The sequence below is a fragment of the Notolepis coatsorum genome, assembly GCF_963971535.1.
Source record: "Notolepis coatsorum genome assembly, chromosome: 1".
Classification (NCBI taxonomy): Eukaryota; Metazoa; Chordata; class Actinopteri; order Aulopiformes; family Paralepididae; genus Notolepis; species Notolepis coatsorum.
In genome coordinates, this window is record NC_140165.1 from 31,303,553 (window position 1) to 31,326,923 (window position 23,371).

Consider the following 23,371-nt stretch of genomic DNA (forward strand, 5'->3'; position numbering starts at 1 on the left):
ATAATAATAATAATAATAATAATAATAATAATAATAATAATAATAATAATAATAATAATAATAATAATAATAATAATAATAATAATAATAATAATAATAATAATAATAATAATAATAATAATTAATAATAATTGAAAAGTTCTGTATTTTTAAAGTCGTATTTGGGAGATATTAATCAATGGTATGTTTTAAAATTTTTCTTAATTTTTTTTGGGGTACGATTTTCTTATATGGGTAAGAGTGCTCTCGACCAGTGGCGGCTCTACCACTAGGGGCGCTAGGGCGCCGACCCACCTGCTGGCCAGCTGCTGTTAAATCAGAGAAGAAGACAATACAACTTTTTCGTTTTTGTGTTTTATAGCCCTATAAATAATATAAACATGTTTAAAATTAATAATATTTACTCATTTTAAGTGTTTGTATTTCCAATGCACAATATAACGTTATTATCTAAATTAAAAAAACATCGTTTTCCAGAGCAGGAAGTGACATCACGTTTTTTTTATTTTTTTTATTTTTTGCATACAAGGTGGTCCACAAATGTTCTTGATAACAATCTAGTGGTCCGCATAAACAAGAAGTTTGGGAACCACTGATATAGACGATCTCTAAATATGCATTCTATGCTACATAATACAGTACTGTATATTTGTATGGCATGTATGTCATAAATGTCATGATATATATCTGTATATCTGTATGTTGTGTATGTCATAAATGTCATTATGAATTGAAAATGGGGGACCCTGATGTAAACGAGATGAACGTTTTTCTCTGGTCTGCATCCCCTTAACAATTGTGTGTATTGAGCCATACTGTATTGTACCCATTCTGCAATCTGCGGCCAGAGCATAACTCTTCTAACAGCAATATATTATCCATTTCAGACAGAACACACGCAATAGGTTATAATAATAATAATAATAATAATAATAATAATAATAATAATAATAATAATAATAATAATAATAATAATAATAATAATAATAATAATAATAATAATAATAATAATAATAATAATAATTAATAATAATTGAAAAGTTCTGTATTTTTAAAGTCGTATTTGGGAGATATTAATCAATGGTATGTTTTAAAATTTTTCTTAATTTTTTTTGGGGTACGATTTTCTTATATGGGTAAGAGTGCTCTCGACCAGTGGCGGCTCTACCACTAGGGGCGCTAGGGCGCCGACCCACCTGCTGGCCAGCTGCTGTTAAATCAGAGAAGAAGACAATACAACTTTTTCGTTTTTGTGTTTTATAGCCCTATAAATAATATAAACATGTTTAAAATTAATAATATTTACTCATTTTAAGTGTTTGTATTTCCAATGCACAATATAACGTTATTATCTAAATTAAAAAAACATCGTTTTCCAGAGCAGGAAGTGACATCACGTTTTTTTTATTTTTTTTATTTTTTCGTATTTCTCGGCCCGGGCTATACGCGATAGCGCTCTGAGTGCGCGTCACAGTTTGATCGCTGTCTCCGTCACAGCCAATCAGTGCATACGGCGTTGTGCGTTGAAATATGACTATTATGTTGGAATCCGAGCGCGATTTGAAGCGGTCTAGCCAGCAGCGTGAACTTCCGTGAAGAATTTCCATAGCCGCATTTTGCGGAGACGCTCTCTGATTGGCCGACGCCAGTATTTTTTTCCATGGCAGAATTTCACAGAGACGATCTCTGATTGGCCGAATCCAATTTCTAATGTTCCAATTCTAGCTTCTAGCTTGGTTCCTAGGTTGGTCTAGGACTGTTGTTTGTCTTAGAGCGTGCCGTGCCGTGACTGCAAGTTCTTTAGACTGTTAAGCTTAGGCACTCTTTCAAAGTTGGTTAAGGTTAGAGTTTGTCTTAGAGCATGGCGATAGAACGCCAGGTAGTTTGCAGTCTGTTCGAGCGGAAATGGACAAAGGAATGTACTTGTTGAGTGTTGTGCTAACGAGCTCAGCTGAGCTAACACTTGGCTAACAAGCTATATGGCGGATTATACACGTTTATCAAGCTCTCCTGCCCTGGACGTTTCAACTAAACAGTGAGTCTCTCTCTCTCTCTCTCTCTCTCTCTCTCTCTCTCTCTCTCTCTCTCTCTCTCTCTCTCTCTCTCTCTGTGCTTAACGTTAACGTTTGTAAATAGTTTTTTTTAGGAGCAGTACTGTTAGGCTACTGCTGTGCTGGCCATTCATGAAGCGAGACATTGCTGATTGTTTATTTATTTTATAACACAAGACTATGACTACCAACTGCCTAGCCAGCCGTGTATCAATCTTGGATGCAATAATAACGTTACTTACCACACTGACTATGTCGATGGCTCATTGATTTAACTACTGCAGCTCTCTCGGATTGAAAATACGTGGATTATGGCTTGTTCAATATCGTCTATGTTTGAATGAATGAATGAATGAGAACTTTATTAACAGATTGCAGAATGGGTACAATACAGTACGGCTCAATACACACAATTGTTAAGGGGATGCAGACCAGAGAAAGACGTTTGTCTTGTTTACATCAGGGTCCCAGATTTTCGATTCATATCGATAGTTTAATAGCTAGCCTTGGCTCGTTTAACAATATGCAAAATATGTGTACAGCCCTGTACTCATACTGAAGTTATTCTTGGTATATAATAGGTCTGATTGTGTAACGAATCGATTCCACGTCGCGCTGTGTGTGAGAGAGAGAAGGAGAGAGGGAGAGATCTGCCTGTGTTTGGAGACGGGCGAGTTTTGTTTCTAACTTTTCTATTTATATTGTGTTTCAAGTTGTGAATTAGAGTCTAGACTATACTTTATTTGACTGGTTGTGTGTTGTTGTAGTAACAGCTGAGCGACTCGTTCATAAGAGCCGATTCATTGCCGTGAGCGTGAGTCGAATCGCTCACGTCTTGCCATGAGTCTTGCGTGGTACAGTACTGTACTGTACAAAATATTTGGTATAGCGCCCCTAGTGGCGAAGTACCCAGCGGCCGCCACTGCTCTCGACCACTCTTAGAATTTGGTCTTGCCTGAGAGAAAAGCAACAATAAGAAAACATTGCTGAATCCCAGGTAAGAACAAAATAAGAACAAATGCTAGTTGAGAACGAAATCTGTTCTTATATCGCTTCATGCATGAGGCCCATTGTTTTTTTGTTTTGTTTATCCCTTTTCCCTTTTAACTCTTTCCGTGCCACTCACGAGATTTCTCGTGTTTTTTTTATAGGTGGTTGAAAGCCACTCACGAGATTTCTCTGATTTTTTTTTTTTTTTTCGCGATCTGAAAAATTATTGCATCACCCGAGCCTACCCGAGTATAGCCGAGCGGCGCCGGCGATCACTGTGGAAAAAAGCGCCCCCTGTCGTCTCCCAGATGACATAAGTGATTTTGGAATGGACTCAATGAAAATGAATGGGGAAAAAAATCCGGTACTCCACATTTTCCAGTCCACTGATCCAGCCGGGGTTACCACAGTTCATTCTGGAACCTCAGATCCCCGCTGATCATACAGTATCGCGTTGGATCCATACACGTATCGATTTTTTCGAATGGTGATCAGGAATTGGAATATACCAGTTGGATACCATCTGATGTCAGGTAAGGACTCTATGTTATCAGTGTTAGGATAATCAGAGTAAGTTTGATGAAGATATAGGCTGTTTTGTGAAATGTCTTCTTTCGGTTTCACTGTAAAAGTCAGAGAGGAAATCAACGAGGCGATTATCCGTGCGCGGCCGTAATGTGCTTGCGTGCACGTATAATATTGATCATCTAGCGTTTATTTGAAAACGATTCATAAAAAGGCCGACGAATATCAACGTTGTGGAATATTCCACTAAAAGACGGTTTTCATAGAATTCTCCAGAATGAGCTGTTTTTTATATCAAAACGGGGGCTTTTCTAACTGCTCTGAAACGGAAACGATGCGATAAAAAAACAATCTGCCTTGACAGCACTGACTGGAAAATAGTCTTTGATAATGCGATGGGCAGATTAGACACATAGCCATAATTTAAAACATAGATTAGGCGATATTAACGTTAACATTGGCGCCGATGGTGGCATTCAGCCCGTAAAAAGGAAAACCAGGCGTGGCGCTCAAAGTGTTAAAACAGGGCCCTATTCCCCGTACCTGGTTCAACTAAGTCGATCAAGAGTCCCATTATCCAGATTCAATTAACCCGATGTTTGAATCCGGGATTTTCCTGTTCCTCGAACGCTGATTCAGTCTCGTTCATTTGAACCAGACTTGAGACTGAGGATAATTGCGCGCGGCCGCTTCAGCTGAAAAGACAGCAGGGGTCGATCACAGAAATCCTGATTTTCTAACGGCATTGATTGATTGATTGATTGATTGATTGATTTAAAACTTTATTAACAGATTGCAGAATGGGTACAATACAGTACGGCTCAATAGCCTCGCCGACAAGTTAAATGCATAATCTATAGGCTAATTTTAAGTCCCTCATTACCCCAATCAATCAGATTATATTTCTTTAAACGTGCCTGCTGGATGGATTGAATAATCAAATGAGATCTTGCTAGCGAAAATAATTAGTTCAACTATTTCAGAATAAGGATACGGCTCTCTTGTACATTGATGGATGTATGGTGGATGTTTTTTTTATCTGGCACCGTGGTCTGATGGTTGGACCTTTTGCCTTCATGCGGACGACCCGCGTTCGAATCCGCCCTTCTATTTTTTGTTTTTCTTTTTGCAATCTAAATGCTTCAATTTGGTGCACTTTGAGAGCTATATAAAGAATGACATCCTCAATGCATGTAGATTTATAATATTTTAACTTAAAACTAGGCTACTTTTGCGTATATTCATTAATATTATATTCCAAAAGAATTATATTGGAAACGCGGGGTTTCGAACTAGGGTCGTCCGCTTGACAGGAGTGAACACTAGCCGTTGCACCACTGTGCCAGACGGGATATATCCATTGTGTATCCGTCAATGGACAAAAGACCCGTGTTTCGAATATTTTTCTTTTGAATGAAGTTTTATCTCTTTATTCTCAAATGCATTAATGTGACGTCAACGGCTCATTCAATTGCTCAAATCCATCAAACAGCGCATCTCATCAGACATTTTAATCCCAGTTACAATATCACAATAACGTGTGAGTGATGATACAATTCAACAATCCTCAGATTCCTCGTAATTCATAATCCACAAAAACCACAATCAACTCATAGACACTTCAATTTTATGCTTGAATGAATCCGGGCGCTCCGTTAAGCAAATCTACAGCGGAGAATATATGAAACTAATCAGAGCCAAACGGCCGATAGGTTTCATTCATTAAAAATATCCCCGCGGGATTCACATTTGCAATGCGCCGTTATTAAAATAACCACATGCAGCGTGTATCGTGACTCCGAGCGTGTATATGACGTGCATTATTTTATTTAGGACAAAGTAAATTTATAGGCTGAATATGATTTATTATCAGCATTTAGTTCTATTATTATACATTTCAAAAGCCCCCTCTAGGAAAACGAAGCACAAAAAAATTATTCAGAATGGTATAATGGGATCTAGACTGTGAGAAATATTTCAGGAAGCGAGCTGGCACTTCTTTGCGAGGGCGTGGCCATGCAGGTTATCCAGCTAACTGAACTAAACCCTGCTCCGGACCAGGTTCAAACTTTCTGATCTGTTACCATGGTGATTTAGAAAATCCGACTTCGGGGAACAGAAAGGTCAGGCTTAAGTCAAGCTATGCTGGAAATTATCCGGCTAACTCAGTTAGCCAGGTATGGGGAACGGGGCCCAGGTGACCTAGATTTCAAACCACAAGTCTGACTGACACTCATGGCAGGTGGTCACGCCTCACCTGTCCTCGGGGGGCTGAGCTCCGGCCAGCCTCACCACGGTAGGGAACAGGTCCATGTTGCTGCTTGGCTTGTCTATACGCCCCCCCCCCCCCCCCCCCCCCCCCCACTGGGGATCCTCCCTGGCCAGCTGGGGACCCCAGGGACACGGATGCCCCCCTCCCAGTTGGTGGACTTCCCTGCTGCTTGCGAGAAAGGAGAGAGAGAGGAGAGAGAGAGAGAGAGAGAGAGAGAGAGAGGGTAACAGACAGTAACAGACAGACAGTTCTACAGTATGTACCGTTCATAACACTGTGGGCTTCAGAACTTTAGAACAGTGGCTCGTCGCTGGCAGAGATAAAAGAGCATAGCAAACAACGGTTTCCTTACAAAGAATAAATAAATAAAATAGAATATCAATCTCAGTTCTCTGAGTCTATACAGGATAATCACATATACGCTACTGCATATTGATAGGGTTATATAAACCTTTGTCTAGCGGCTAATCTAAAGCATTGACAGGAGTTAGTAATAATAGGGTTGACATTATTTTGAAAATGTATTCAAAGAAAAAAAGGCTGGGACTAAAAAGAAGGACTTAAAGTTTTTGTCTGAATTAATTTTTTAAATAATCATACCAGTCTGCTTGACATGTGGTTTCCAAGTCATTCTTATTAAAATCATACCAGTCTGTTTGACAAGTGGGTTCCAAGTCATTCTTATTAAAGAATCATACCAGTCTGTTTTGACATGTGGCTTCCAAGTCATGTGGTGGAAAGGCACTATAGATGAATTGAAAGCTTTTCATAGTTATTTGAACAACACTAACCCAAATATAAAACTGTCTCTAGATTTTAGTCCTGATAAGATCCATTTTCTGGACTTAGAAATCACTAAAGACTTGAATGGTGACTTACATACGTCATTGTACAGGAAGTTAACGCATAAAAATACTATTTTACATGCAGAGAGCTTCCACCCCTCTACTTTGATCAACAATGTTCCGTACGGCCAATTTAAAAGATTACGTAGAATTTGTGACAGTGAGGCTGATTTTAGAGAAAAGAGCGGAGAAATGTATGATCGCTTTAGAGAACGTGGCTATACACATAATACTCTTAAAATAGCTATATCTGAAGCCGCTACTGTAGAACGCGACTCCCTCTTAAAAAGAAAGACACTGAAAGAGAAAACCGATAGGGTGTTTTTCTCTACCACTTATAGTACTAAAGCCCTTGCTGTTCGCAATATAATTAAAAAGAATTGGAGCTTGATCCAATGTGATGAGTCCCTGTCTAACATTTTCCCTGACCCGCCCCTCTGTACTTTTAGGAGAGCTCCCAATCTCGGAGATAAATTAGTACGAAGCCATCTACCGGCAGATGTCAAATCTACATGGCTACCTAAGCCTCCTATAGGAACGTATAGATGTGGTCACTGCAAACAATGTGATGTGGTGATAAGATCAAAAGCTTTTACCCACCCAGTTACAAAACAGACATATACTTCTAACAGCTTTATTAATTGTCAAACGACACATGTTATTTATATACTGTCTTGTTCCAAATGTGACTATTTTTATGTTGGTCGTACGAAACGCCGTCTACTTGATCGACTGGCAGATCATAAATATGCTATTAAAACTAACAACATGGATTATGCAATGGCTAAACATATTCATGAAGTTCACCATAGTACCTCTGCTTTATTTACAGCTATCGGAATTGACAGTGTTCCACTCACGTCTAGAGGAGGTAATAGACAAAGAATTCTAAACCAGAAAGAAAGTCGCTGGATCGATAGACTACAGGCCACCTCACTCCCAGGTTTAAATGATTCCATAGACATGGTATCATTTTTATAGGCCAGTAGATCACTTTATTTATTTATTGTATTTATACATTGTTATTTATTGTATTTTGATAGATTACAGGCCACCTATTTACAGGTTTAAATGACTCTACGGACATACTGTCACTTTTATAGGTTAAGTAGATTACATTATAGTATTATTATTCTTTGTCATGCATTACTCAATGCTCTTACATTGTTGTTTTTTGATAATTGTTTTTAGATAATTGTTTTTTGATAATTGTTGGTAATTGTTTATATTATTATTGATCTATTCTATTTTTGACTCATTTCTTTATGTTATAATATTTTGAGCTTGTGTGTATATATACTTATATAATATACAAATTTGTTTTTCTATTTAGTATTATTGTATATTTACTTCAACTCAAGTTGAGAATGTTGCTTTGCCTTCATTTAATTGGGACCAGCTGTCCCCCATTGTAATTAGTGTCTCCCTGAGTTGTGTGTTTTTTCCTTTTTTCCTCTATTTAGTCACAGTATTGTTTTTGTCACAGCAACACCCTGAAGAAGGCCATGTAGGCCAAAACATGTTGGACTTTTAAAGATTTTTCTAAATAATGTAAGCTACTTATTAAAGGCTTTTAAAAAACTGTAGAGCTGCCTTGGATCTCAACCTTTCTTATATCATTCTTCTTAACCTCTTATAACAGTCCTGCAAATTCTGCATAAAACGCCTGTCGATTGCATACCAAAAGTAATGGAAAGCTATTCTTGAACCATTTATACCACTCTGAGAATCACTATGAGTGCTACTGTAATAAGAGATACAGAAATTACACTGAAATAAAAAAGAGATCAGAATTATTTTGCAAACGGATGCCTCTTACAGGTTCCAGCTGAGGGGTATTAGCTGGAAAACACAATGGTGCCATAGCCTGAAGTATTAGTACAGGTCCAAAGTTGTTATATTTCGTATAGCATCGCGTCCCGCTCTGAGCCTTACGAGATACTCTATATCTCCTGTGATACCTAATGTATCTCCCACGAACAAAAAACACATGCACCCCACCTGTATGGGGCCCGCCCCTTATGGTGGTACCACCCATATAACCATGACTCTGGTCATGAAACACCCTTCCTCTATTTTCGTCCCAGCGTACTGGATGCTTGCACCATACGAGCTAGCGGAATGAAAAGATTAAGGAAGATTAATAATGTTGGAAGCTTACCGGAGGTTGCTGGCCCCTGGCATCTTCGACGCATGTTTTCGGCGACACGACGGGCCTGTGATGTTCCTCGTTTGATGACTGCACATCGAGGTTCAGCTGTACAAGGCTGGCTGTCGGGCCAGCTTGTACTCAGGTAGGCCCTGTGTCTTCAGGCATGGGTATTAGTGTTAGTAATGCTGGTTTGTGTTGTTAACACAACCTTGTTGTGTGTTGGCGCCAGGGGCAAGATGGTTTGGTGAACGTTCTCTGCAGGGAACGGTTTCCAAGCTGTCTTGGGCGTGCTGCTAAAACATCTACAGCTATGCTAACATGCTATCGCTACTGCCGCATGCTATCACTACTGCTAATTGCTATGCTGTTTTAATGTCTCCGCCGTGAGATGTTGTCGCTCTCCCGCCTCTTGCCCGGTTCATCAATGAAGGTCAGTCGGTAGCTGTTGTGGGGTTTTGAGTTCTATTTACCTTTTTCGGGTAAATGGGTTGACAACGGGGTAGGTCGTGGCTAGGTTCTAGCCAGGTATTACCTTGTGTTCCGGCGGGGTTTGTTGAACGGTGTTCCCATCTGGGTTGGCGTCGGGTAGTGGGGCTATGGGTCCAGCCGACATGGTAAACATGTTGCGTGTCTGTGCACAGGCAATTGTTGTCTTGGGTTCCACATTGCCTGGCGTTAGGCTGCAGTAGTGTAAGGGCAGGGCCGCTTGGGAGAAATGTGAGGCCCTGTGCGTTTTTAGACGCGAGGCCCCCCATCTCCTGGGGCGGCCCTGTGTAGGGGGCTATTGTTTCATTTTGTCACTCTGCTATGAGAAGGTCTGTCTTGCTACAAGCTTTCTCTCCTCTCAAACCATTCATACTGACGGTCAATCGGTATACTGGGGGAGTAGTGCGGGGGGGGGGCTTTGTTTACCTTTTTTGGTAAATGGGCTAAACTAGGGCTGGTGTTCTGTTGTGAATATTTTGAATGAAGACGGGTCTGGTCCGTCTCCCCTTAAACTTTGTGTGTATGGGTTTGCTCATTCTACAGTTTTTGTGGTTTAGCTCTTTTATTCATTTAACCTTTTCATGGTCCACACCACAGTGGAGGGTGCTGTTTGCAATCACCACTGGTGCTCCATGTTAACGTCAGTCCTTTGTTTTTGATATATTGAAACAATGCCCCGCCCGGCCGACACCATGGGTCGGCCTGGCGAGTGGCTGGTGGGCTGTTAAGGCTTGTACCGCCACGGTATGGAATTGGCAACGATTAGAACTGTGTTCGAATTGGTGTTTTTTCTATTACAGAAATGGTGTCTGGTGGAGGGGCCTTGAGGGCCGGCCGACGTCGACACATCGCGCACGGTGTTGGTAAACCACTCCGTCGAGGATGTTGACGTTATTAGCTTTGACCCAGCCGCAAGCTATAACCGCTCAGGGTTCCCCTCTCCGCAGGGGATTTTGGTCTTCTGCTGGAGCGCGGGCGGTATTGTCCTAGGCCCTACACCGCCTCACACCGCGCAGCCAGAAGAAGAGAGAGCACGGCCTCGTCAGCGGCGATGACGGGGCCCTCGACAGGCGGCCATGTTTCCCCCGCCAGTGGTGCCCTGGTTGGAGAATCGACAGGGTATCGCGAGGCCGACAGTCTTGGCGGCCGAGGGATCGGCCATTTTGGGTGATTTCGGTGTTGGTAAACCACTCCGTCGTCATTTTGCCGCGAGCAGCCCGCTCCCCGCTCAGTCCGCTTTCTGTTACCCTCAGAAGCGGGGCTCTGGGTGTGTTCCTTTGGCTGCGGGCCGCGGCCCTTCTTGAAGCGTATGCGGCCCCATTCTTCGCTTCTCATGGAGACAGGGGCTGACACCCAGTTGATGGCTGAGCCTGGGTCTGTCCGTGAGAATGTTGTGCTGTCAAGCGGCTCCCACACCTTGAACTGTGTTGGTTGAGCCTGGTGTTACGTCTGTCAACTTAAGTGTTGTCAGCAGGGGGGCTCGAAACCTTTTGAGGCACACAGTGCGGGCTTCCCCGGCCTCGCCTTCGCCAGGCCAGGTATCATGTTGGTGCTCCCACTCCTGGAATATTGGCAAAGTGGTCGCAGCTCACATGGTTTGGGGTGGTAGTGATATCACTGCAGGGCTACGGTGTGTAGGAACCCATGGGGGCCTTACACCTTGCATGTCCGGCTGCAGAACAACTCCTTCAGCATGTTCTGGAGGGGTGTTCAGTGGGGGGGCTTTTTTGATCGGAAGCCCCCCGTATCAGACAGGCCCTTTTCTGTCGGGGTTCCCCCTTGGGTGCGATTGCCTCGTGGGTGGTGTCAGGGTCAGGTGTTCCGACACGGAACGCGCTCCTCGCACGATTCCAGGGTTGTCTTCGCACAGCGGGGGGGACCGGGCCAACTATCTACAGTTCCTGGCGGACCTGCGCCACGTGACGGCGGGTGCGTTGGGAGTGTCGTCACATATGACTACGGCAGTACCATATGTCGAGGTAGATGGAGAGAATGGTGAGGCGGGGACTTGTGTTTACACAACCCCACCCGTTTTCAGGTTTGGTACAGACCCTGTTGTCGGGGTCTCCAGCAGGGACAGCTCTGGTCGACGAGATCCAATCTCTGTGGACGAAGCAAGCCATCGTCGTGGCGTTCTCCTCCCGGTGTTCTCTGCCCGAGGGAGGGAGGGGTGTAAGACCCAGGCTGGACCTGTCCCATGGGAAGGTTCAGCATTTTTTGGATCGTCTCCTACCTGTTGAACACTGTCAGGTGGGGGTCTGGTTCTCCTCCATAGACCTGTAGGATGCGTATGCGCATCCCCGATCTTCCATCCTACGGCTTACATTTACATTTACATTTAGTCATTTAGCTGACGCTTTTATCCAAAGCGACTTACAAGTTCTGTGCGACAAGACAGCAAGAAGGGTATAACTCTATCAGCTGAGTAACAATGTTCATCAAAGTGTTGCGTGTTACAGTGTAGGTTAGTTTATTAGGACAAGTGCATGACATTAAGGTTAGTCGGGGTTAGATTTTTTTTTTTTTTTTTTTTTTTTTTTTATATATCATTTCAGATAATGGTTGAAGAAGTGAGTCTTTAGTCGACGGCGAAAGATTGGACGGGATTCGGCTGTCCTAACTGGGATGGGTAGTTCATTCCACCATTGTGGGGCAAGGACTGAGAATAGGCGGCTTCTCTTTGATGACCCTCCGGGAGCTTGGATAGGAGTAGGCTTACCTACGTTTCCTTTGCAGGGTTAGCGTATGAGTACCAGAGGCTGCCGTTCGGTTTTCTCTGGCTCCCCGCATCTTCACCAAGTGCGTGGAGGCCGCACTGGGGCCTCTGCGTCATCCGGGGTTACGGAGTGTTCTGCCCTGATGACGTTCTGGTCCTTCGCGGTCAAGGTGGATCGTCAGGTCTCGTACCAGGCAGGTCTCTACCAGCCTGGGGTTGCTGTAGACTGGATGTAGAGTATTCCTCTTCCCAGTCAACGGTTGGAGGGCTATGGGCATCCATCTCAGAGCGTGTGTTCCGTCCTAGGACGGTTACGGCGCTGTCTCACGTCGCGTTTTCACCGACGCCTCCCTCGCTGGTGACGCGTCGGGCCAACGCAGTAGGGGGCAGCTGGCAAACCATGCTGCCCGGTCTGCGCTACGTTCAATGTGTTGGTGTTGAAAGCGGTCCTTCTGGTCCACAAATGGTGTTGATCAGGACGGACGATACGACGTCAGTGTCGTGTATCGACAGACAGGGAGGAGTACGCTCCCCCTGTCTGCACCAGGCGGCGGGCGGCTGGCTATGGGCGTCCTCCATCTGCGCGGCCTAAGGGCTCCCCACATCCCCGGCAGGGAGAATGTGGGTGCAGGTGTACTGTCGCGGGGCGGCCCTCATCCTGACGGGTGAGGATTGCGTCTGGACATGGCCAGGCAGGTCTGGGACCGATGCCGTGCCGCCAGGGATTCTTCCCCATACATCTGTTAGGTCAGTTGTTGGGACGGGTACGTTGAGGGGCGCAGGTCCTTGATCCTGATGGTGTTACCATCTGGAATGCGCATGCTCCCTCCACTGTCGCGCTTACGCGGGCAGATGACGTATGTTCCAAGTGTGGTGTAAGGCGGGGGGCCAGGACTCAGTCTCCTGCCCCCTGGTTGCTGTCCTTAGTTACCTCCAGTCTCTCCTTGATAGACTGTCGGCTTCGACGGTGAGGGTATATGCAGCAGCTATATCCTCCTATCATGAGGGGTTTGAGGGGATGTCTTGTTCAGCCACCCTCTTGTGAAGCGTTTCCTGCTTGGCGCTCGACGCGTTAAGCCGGTGCAACGCTCCTTGGCTCCGACTTGGGATCTTCAATTGGTCCTCGGTCGGTTGTCCTTGGCCCCGTTTGAGCCGCTCGAGCGGGCGCCGTTGGGACAGCTGTCCTTCAGGACCGCGTTCCTTCTGGCTGTCACTTCCGCTAAACGCGTTGGTGAGCTCTGTGCTCTCTCGGTACGTCCAGAGTGCCTGTCTTTTCGGACCGATTGCGGTGTCACTCTGCGACCTAATCCTGCTTTCGTGCCTAAGAATATCCGGAGTTCCTTCCGCTCCCGGGATATTGTGGTTCAGGCGTTTCGTCCTCCTCCTCACACTGGTGAGTTAGATGCGGGCCTTCACCTGTCATGTCCAGTCCGTGCTTGGGGATTTACCTCAGCCATACTCAGGATTTCAGGGTTACCGACCAGCTTTTTGTCTGTTACGGTGGGGCTCGTGCTGGTAAGGCACTGTCGGAGCAGCGCCTGTCCCATTGGTTGTGCGAGGGTGTTACCCTCTGCTACACGCTGGCTGGGCAGGATCCCCCTGGGGGCGTCAGGGCGCACTCCACTCGTGGGGTGGCTGCCTCTGCCGCTCTCCTGGGTGGGGCCTCGGTGGAGGCCATCTGTGCTGCAGCTTCATGGTCCTCCCCGGGCTCCTTTGTAAGGTTTTTCCTCATGGACATGACCGGGGGTTCTGTCTCCCAGGCGGTTCTGGGGTCTGTGGCCTTTCCTGCTTCCCGTCCTTTGGTCGGGTAGCAGGAGTGTATGGGTATGGGCCGCAGTGTGTTGAGTCACACGTGGTTCCGCCTGTACGGTGTGTTCAAGGGGTTCTGGCTCCCTCTTGTTCGCATTCAGGTGGAGTTGACTGCGCCCCCCCTTCGTTAGGAAGGATGGGGTGACAGGGCTCCCCGCACCCCTTGATGTGGGCTTACGGGTCCTCAGGGGGTACATCTGTCGGGTCTCGCGCCCGCTCTTCCCCATTATCTCGTAAGGCTCAGAGCGGGACGCGATGCTATACGAAATATAACGATAGGTTATGTAGATAACCTAGTTATATTAGTATTGGCTAAGCGTCCCGCTCTGCGCGCCCTGAGTACCCTCTTGAGGGGTCTTTTCCTGGGACGGGTTTTTGGCGAGGAAGGGTGTTTCATGACCAGAGTCATGGTTATATGGGTGGTACCACCATAAGGGGCGGGGCCCCATACAGGTGGGGTGCATGTGTTTTTTGTTCGTGGGAGATACATTAGGTATCACAGGAGATATAGAGTATCTCGTAAGGCTCAGAGCGGGACGCTTAGCCAATACTAATATAACTAGGTTATCTACATAACCTATCGATAACAATACCACAGAGAATGAGTGTTTTACACATGTTAGAAATAGAAAACAATATCTGAACTATATCCTGGGAAATATCCCTCACGTGAGATATCGTAACAGTCAATAATTTTCACCGTCGGGTGATTGGTCCAGTCACCGGGAGGCGGACTTTTTCTAAACTGATGCTAATTGGCTGTTTGGTTTTATAACCCGAAATTGGAAGCACGTAATAGGCCAAGTATGGTGGCAATCAAACGGTGGCCATCTTAGCTTTCAACCAATGTATTCGTTCAGAGTAAGGATGTCCGATATTATCGGCCGATATTGGCATTAAAATGTTATATCGGAAAATATCGGTATCTGTTCAATTTTTTTTCTTTTTTTTTTACATTTCTATAACCTTTATTTACCCAGGCAAGCAAGTAAGAACAAATTCAGATTTTATTTATTGTCAAAAGTATGCATAATGTTGTGTTAATTCCACAACAAGATATATCCCAGGTGGCCAAAAAGTTCCGGCCCATTAAATCAAATCAAATCAAATCAAATCAAATTTATTTATAGGGCCCGACAACACACGTTAATGTCCCCATGGGCCGTACAGGTCTTCTTTAAACAAGTCAAGAAGACAACATAACAATAAGTCAAGAACAGAACAAGAACACCATAGGGTCCAAACATTTTTTAGATGAATGCAAATAAATGAAAGAATGCAAGCACTCCCAGACATACCCCACGCGAAGGTAAGGAAAAACTCACTAAAACCAACAATAGGGAAAAAAAGCTCCACAGGCAATGTGGAGGAGAGAAACCTTAGAAGGGCCGTTCAAGGGGGGATCTCCCTTCTTAGATGTCGGTGATAGTAGTGTTGCAGACGGACAGTTGGTAAGCATGCACTCATGTGTGTGGTGAAACACAGATGAGTGCATGCAATAGCAACTGTACATTTTGAAAAATTAAAGATAGAGCTAATAGCGATAGCAACTGAACATTTTGAAAGATTAAAGATAGAGTTGATAGCGGATCTATTTGAGGCACAGGGGCGGCGCAAGAGGGTCACGTCCTCCCCGTCTTAGTCACGGGACATTCAACACTCCGGTCGTTGCTCAGGGACAGCCGGAGACAGGGGGAAGGGGGGTGGCGCAGAGAGGGTCGCGAACTCCCCGACATCATCGCGGGACATCCGGCACTCCGGTCACCACTACGAGACCTCCGGAGACAGGGGGGCACGCAGAGGGGGTCGCAATCTCCCGGCCTTCGTCACGGGACGTCCAACACTCCGGTCAACACTCCAGGACAGCAAGTCATAGGAAGACAGGGAGACGGGACAGGCGTTAGACAGCTCATGAGATTGTAGTAGGCGGACATAGCAATAGATACAAGTGGTAGGCATATATGTGAATGGAGTAGATATATGAAGTAAGCGTATTATGTGAATAGAATAGAAGTACTTAACCCAGCAATGAAACCGCGTTGACTGTTAATCTGTTAACAGTCTGTTAATCAGTTGACAGGACCACGGACAGACGGCGGTGAATAACTGATCCAAGGCCTCGGAGGTGCATGTAGAGCAGTCACTACAAGCTTGGCCAAGACCCCGAGGCATCCATCACCTTGGTCAGCGCCAGGAGACGGGTACTCAGAGAGAAGGGGGAGGGAGGAGGGGGGGGGGGGGGGGGGAGAGGGGGGGGGGGGGAAGAGTTAGAGAGTTCCCATGTTTGTGGTGCTGCAAAGGAGCAGACATGTAGTACCCTGTAGTGCCATGTAGTACCCCGTAGTGCCATGTAGTACCCTATAGTACCCCATAGTGCCATGTAGTACCCCGTAGTATCCTGTAGTACCCTGTAGTGCCATGTAGTACCCTGTGGTGCCTTTTGGTACCATGTAGTACCCCGTAGTGCCATGTAGTTCCATGTAGTGCCATGTAGAGCTATGTAAGCCATGTAGTACCCTGTAATGCCATGCAGTACCAAGTAGTACTCTGTGGTACCATGTAGTACCCTGTACCCTAACTAAACTACCCTATAGTAAACTACCCAGTGGTACCATGTAGTACCCTGTACCATAACTAAACTACACAGATTAATCTAAAGGTCAGTCCCCGACCAGGTGAGATCAAGGTAGGTTGAAGGAGAGAGAGAAAAGATGAGTCTTAAGCAGGGATTTAAAAGCTTCGACAGAGCAGGCGCCCCTGATGACGGCAGGTCATTTGTTCCACAGGTAGGGAGCGCGGTAGACAAAGGCTCTGTGGCCGGCGGATTTCTTTTTAACCCTAGGGGTCGATAGAAGCCCCGCATTTTGTGAGCGCAGAGCACGAGCGGGCGAGTATCGGGAGATGAGATCGGATAGATAGAGCGGTGCAAGCCCATTTAAAATTTTGTAGGTGAGGAGTAGCACTTTAAAGTCAGAGCGGGCTTGGATAGGAAGCCAATGTAGGGCGGACAAAACTGGTGTGATGTGATCAAATTTTCTAGTTCTAGTTAGTATCCGTGCAGCCGCATTTTGCACGAGTTGAAGATTTTTGATGCTTGAATTAGGTAAGCCTGAAAAAAGTGCATTACAGTAGTCCAGACGTGATGAGACAAAAGCATGAATCAGGGTTTCAGCATCAGCCAGAGTTAAAATGGGGCGTATTTTTGCGATATTACGAAGATGGAAGAATGCAATTTTGGTGACATTTTTTATATGTGCATTAAATGAGAGGGAGGAATCAAAAATGACTCCGAGGTTTTTTATGGTGGAGCTCTGGGATACATGACAGGTATCAAAGTTGAGGGAGATGTCCTGAAACAGGCCTCTGTGGTTTGGGGGGCCAACAATTAACATCTCAGTTTTATCTGCATTAAGGAGTAGAAAGTTTTGCGACATCCATTTTTTGACGGCAAGCAAGCAGGCCTCAAGGTTTTGTAGTTGGGAGGAATCATTTGGCTTAATAGGTATATATAATTGGGTGTCATCAGCGTAAAAATGAAAGTTTATGCCAAATTTGCGTATGATATCGCCGAGGGGTAGCATGTAAATCGAAAATAGCAAAGGGCCCAGGACAGAGCCTTGTGGGACACCACATTGCACTGGGAGGGTCTCAGATGTTAAATCATTATAGACCACGCAGTGTGTTCTATCAGTTAAATAGGATTTAAACCAAGCTAGTGCGAGACCCCGAATGCCAACATGGTTCTCAAGCCGACCTAGAAGAATCGAGTGATCGATAGTGTCAAAGGCTGCACTGAGATCAAGCAATAAGAGCACAGAGGTGAGGTTTGAGTCAAGAGAGAGCAGTAAGTCATTTGTGACTTTGGTAACCGCCGTTTCGGTGGAGTGTAAGGCTCTAAAGCCAGATTGAAATGATTCATTAAGATTATTGTTTGATAAATGGTCAGTAAGTTGCGTTGCGACGATCCGTTCTAACACTTTGGATAGGAATGGGAGATTGGAGATAGGTCTGTAATTTTTCAAGATTAGAGGGTCGAGGTTCGGTTTTTTAAGTAGTGGTTTAATGACTGCTGATTTAAAGGCCAGGGGCACCACGCCAGTAGACAAAGAGGTGTTGAAGATATTGAGTAGGGCAGGGCCTAGAGTTGGGAAGAGTTTTTTGATGAGAGTTGCTGGGAGAGGGTCAAACAGACAGGTTGAAGGTTTAGCCGCGCCAACCAGTTTAGAGAGGGCACTAAGTGAGACGTTTTCAAGGCAGCATAGCGTATGACTGGAATCAAAGTCAGGGGGAATGCCCGTCAAAGGTTGGGAGGGACTCTGATTGTTGAGTAAAGCAACAATTTCATCTCTAATGAGGTCAATTTTCTTGGTAAAAAATGTCATGAATTCGTTAGCCGAGAACGCATGGTTTAGGGCACTTGGTTGTTTCTGCGTAAGTTTTGCAACTGTGTCAAACAGAAACTTTGAGTTGTTTTTGTTTTCATTTATGAGCCTGGAAAAATAAGAGGTTTTGGCAAGTGAGAGTGCCTTTTTGTAGTTACGTAAACTATCATCCTGGCCTGTATCCGGCAGGCCGGAAGAAATTAGTCGGCCCAAGTCCGGCTGCCAGAGTCGGCCAAGTAGGCGGCAATGACTGACTGGCCGATTCCGGCCCGAGTACACTGGGCCAGGTCCGGGGTTGCCGGAAGCGGTGAACGTCCGGATCGGCCCAGTAGGCGGCAATGACTGACTGGCCGATTCCGGCCCGAGTACACTGGGCCATGTCCGGGGTTGCCGGAAGCGGTGAACGTCCGGTTGCCTAAAGCAGCCCAGATGCGACCCACACACGCTGGGCCAGGTTTGGTTGCCCGAAGCCTAGCCGACACTGCCAATGCAATACTGGTACTACACAGTAAATTACGCAGAGTAGATTTGACTCAAACTGAGTAAAGACATTTTACTCAGTTTGAGTGAAATGTACTCAGTTTGAGTCAGCGGAATTTACTGTGTACCCATCTGCCAGAGCTACTCCACTATCTGCCTATGACCGTACATTACCGGAAATACAGTAGGAAATGGTTGATTAGTAATACAATGCCACATATTTAAGGACCCTTCCCTTTACCAATTCAGTATTGGCATGTCCCTCATTGAAAAATTCAGAAGTTTACATGCTGTCTCCTACCTCACTGAAATATATTCTCAGTGTATGTACACAATATACATCATTCTGCAGTGAAGCTCAAATATCAAGTAAAGTAACAATTACCCTCATACATGCTACTTTTTCCAGTTAAAAATGACAACTTGAATAGATATTTAAACATTTATTAACAAAATATCACATCCTCCTCTCTGAACCCAACGATAAAGCCTCCAATGAAATGAACCCATTGTTCCCCTGCAACAGCTTCTCCCACAGGGGATCTTTGATTAAACACCTGCTAGCAGAAGAATATAGACAGTCAGAAAAGAAGTTCACTGTTTACTACTTAAGTACATTTAAAAGTAGAAACTTTGACTTTTACTCAAGTGTGTACTTTCACTTAAACTTTCATGTTAGTCTAGCTTAGCAAAAATTTTTAGGAGAATTAATACAAAAACGAGTGATATGGCCATTCAGTTGTAAATGAAAGCCTGCATTTAGTAAGACGTTGTTTATAAATGTCTTTTGGTTTGGTTATGAATGAATGACAGCATCTCTATAGCACAGCTCTATTACTAGGACATAAAGTGCTTTGGAATGACTGTATACATCATTCACAACGGGTGGCCCCAGCAGGAATCAAACTCCTAACCGTGACAGTGTTAGTGCCATGCTCGGAGTGCCAAGCACAAGACCCCAATGTTATGCGGGGCTCTGCTCATAGGCGGGCGGCTCGTAGTCCTGGTTGTAGAAGCAACCGTCGCCCTCCATGGAGACCCCCCTCCTCCCGCGTCACCCCAGCGAGGTGGCGGGTGGCGACCCTGACGAGGTGAGCCATGGTGGGGTGGCGGGGGGCCGGCAGGGGGGGGCTCCGGAGAAAAGCGCCAGGGGGCCGGGCCGAGAGGCGCCCCTGGGGCACCCCGGGAGGCGTGGGCATAGCCTTACGGACCACGGGGGAATAGGTGACGTGGGGGCGTAGCGTGGCGGGGGTCTGGGGGAGCTGTCGCCGGCCCCGGCGAGGCGTGCTGGTCCCCGACGTGGAGGGGACGGGACTTCCACTCACTGCCCTACACGAAAAGTGAAAAAGACAAATAAAAAGAACGAACCACAAATTCAACGACATAAGAGAAGAGGATGAGATAGAGAGAGAGAGAGAGAGAGGAGAGAAGGAAAGCAAGATAACAAAATACAACAAGAGCCACAGTATGGAAGCAAATGAGTGACAGAAGTATTTGAATTTGATCAGACACCGAATTTATAGCATTGAAAATAATTACTTTGAAAACATGTATCTGAATTGAATTTATAGCATTGAAAATAATTACTTTGAAAACATGTATCTGATTTTTGAATTTTATCAGACACCGAATTTATAGCATTGAAAATAATTACTTTGAAAACATGTATCTGAATTTTTTCAGACACCGAATTTATAGCATTGAAAATAATTACTTTGAAAACATGTATCTGAATTTTTTCAGACACCGAATTTATAGCATTGAAAATAATTACTTTGAAAACATGTATCTGAATTTTTTCAGACACCGAATTTATAGCATTGAAAATAATTACTTTGAAAACATGTATCTGAATTTTTTCAGACACCGAATTTATAGCATTGAAAATAATTACTTTGAAAAATGTATCTGAATTTTTTCAGACACCGAATTTATAGCATTGAAAATAATTACTTTGAAAAATGTATCTGAATTTTTTTGCTCCGAATTTACCTATGTGAAATAAAAATTCAATGTAAAAAATTCGAATGTATAATAAAATTCAATGTAAAAAAATTCTATGCATAATTGCGGTGTATAAAATTCGATGTAAAAAACCATCATCCGGGCTACCCAGACAGGATAAGCAATCGAGCCTGGATGCAATCGAATTGACTTCTGGCCTATCACTGCACGGCTTTGTCAGTCATGTGATCACACCAACCCGGGAGAAAGATGGCGGTATATATACATACGTTGGGGAGAGAATATACATACGGTGGGGAGGAGACTGTACATTAGGAGGGGGTGGGTGGGAGAAAAATATACATACGGTGGGGAGAGAATATATACATACGGTGGGGAGGAGACTGTACATTAGGAGGGGGTTGGAGAAAATATATACATACGGTGGGGAGGAGACTGTACATTAGGAGGGGGTGGGTGGGAGAGAAATATACATACGGTGGGGAGAGAATATATACATACGGTGGGGAGGAAACTGTATATTAGGAGGGGGTGGGAGAGAAATATACATATGGTGGGGAGAGAATATATACATACGGTGGGGAGGAGACTGTACATTAGGAGGGGGTGGGAGAGAATATATACATACGGTGGGGAGGAGACTGTACATTACGAGGGGGTGGGAGAGAAATATACATATGGTGGGGAGAGAATATATACATATGGTGGGGAGAGAATATATACATACGGTGGGGAGGAGACTGTACATTAGGAGGGGGTGGGTGGGTGGGAGAGAAATATACATATGGTGGGGAGAGAATATATACATACAGTGGGGAGAAGACTGTACATTAGGAGGGGGTGGGAGAGAAATATACATATGGTGGGGAGAGAATATATACATATGGTGGGGAGAGAATATATACATACGGTGGGGAGGAGACTGTACATTAGGAGGGGGTGGGTGGGTGGGAGAGAAATATACATATGGTGGGGAGAGAATATATACATACGGTGGGGAGGAGACTGTCTATTATATGTATATTTCTCTCCCACCCACCCCCTCCTAATGTACAGTCTCCTCCCCACTGTATGTATATATTCTCTCCCCATCATATGTATATATTCTCTCCCCACCGTTCTCTTGGTGTAAAAAGTTTAAGACCAGGGTGAGGCCAGGCTATGGATGGCTTTGAAGGTGAGGAGTAGTGTTTTGAAGTTAATGCGTTCCTTGATCGGGAGCCAGTGGAGGGAGTGGAGGACAGGAGTGATGTGTTCGCGGGACCGGGTGTTAGTGAGGAGGCGGGCAACTGAGTTTTGGACCATCTGCAGTTTATGGAGGGAGCGGGAGGTGATGCCAGTGAGGAGGGAGTTACAGTAGTCCAGGAGGGAAAAGATGAAGGCGTGTATGAGGGATTCAGCAGCAGGGGGTAGAGGCAGTGACGGATTTTGGCAATGTTGCAGAGGTGAAAATATGAAGTTTTGACAATGGAGCGGACATGGGGTCAAATGAGAGGGTGGGGTCGAGGATGACACAGAGGTTGCGGACTAGGGGGGAGGGGTGATGGTGGAGTCATTGATGGTGAGCGTGATGTAATACAATAATTTATACTGTAGCATTACAAACCATTTGACAGCCAGGTCCTGCACCTCCGTTCTTGTCCTCTAGGAGCCATCGCAGCATGGCCAAGACCTTCCTCATCCAGCATACTGTCCTTCTGAAGGTCTGAAGTCATTAGTGGCCATGAACCTAGAGAGAGAGCGAGAATACGTTAGTAGATAGTCTAAGGCCAGTGATTCTCAATATTATTTTGCATATCTAGGACCTCTAATTTAGTCCATGTCATGCACATCTACATAATATACTGTAGCATTACAAACCATTTGACAGCCAGGTCCAGCACCTCTCCGTTCTTGTCTTCTAGGAGCCATCGCAGCATGGCCAAGACCTTCCTCATCCAGCATACTGTCCTTCTGAAGGTCTGAAGTCATTAGTGGCCATGAACCTAGAGAGAGAGCGAGAATACGTTAGTAGATAGTCTAAGGCCAGTGATTCTCAATATTATTTTGCATATCTAGGACCTCTAATTTAGTCCATGTCATGCACATCTACATAATATACAGTAGCATCCATCAACACAGGATGACCCTTTCCAGCTGTTGAAATGAAAGTCCCAGATTGAAAAGTATATATATACACAGTCACACACACAATAAAACATTGTATACATCACTTACAAGCATGACCACTTGAAGATCTTGAAGACTTGGTAGATCTTGACCGTCTTGGGAGAGAGAGAGAGAAGGCATTACAGGATGACTCTTTGAAAATGATGTCCCAGATTAAAAAGTATATATTATATATACAGTCACACACACAATAAAAAAAATGTATACATCACTTACGACCACTTGAAGTAGTTGTTCTTGAGCCGTCTTCTGCGTTCATCTCATTGATGAGATCCAGCACTGTAACAGTATATTTGTGTAACAGAGGCAACTCGCCCCTGCCACGAATTCGACCATGCCTTGAGTGGGAGTCGAACCCCAGGCGTCCGCACTGCGGGCGACATCACAAACCGCTGCGCCAAGAAAGGAATTCCCTCCTAAGCGCTCAGTTTGGATGCCTCTGGGGAGTGATTTTTACACCCGTTACATTCACCCCCCCTAAACTCACACCACCCAAGGCATCCGGGTCTACGGCACCAGTGTAACAGAG

At 45.0% G+C, this 23,371-nt stretch overlaps 1 protein-coding gene across 1 annotated transcript in view; it reads right to left on the minus strand.

The window, feature by feature from the left end:
• The window catches only part of sts (steroid sulfatase (microsomal), isozyme S), a gene marked incomplete at both ends in the record, with an annotated part of 92,137 nt that overhangs the window by 8,177 nt on the left and 60,589 nt on the right, over window positions 1-23,371 (minus strand). The window contains 2 exon segments of the mRNA XM_084314773.1: window positions 5,824-5,905; window positions 5,908-6,003. Of these exon segments, the coding sequence (XP_084170899.1) occupies window positions 5,824-5,905; window positions 5,908-6,003 (178 nt within the window).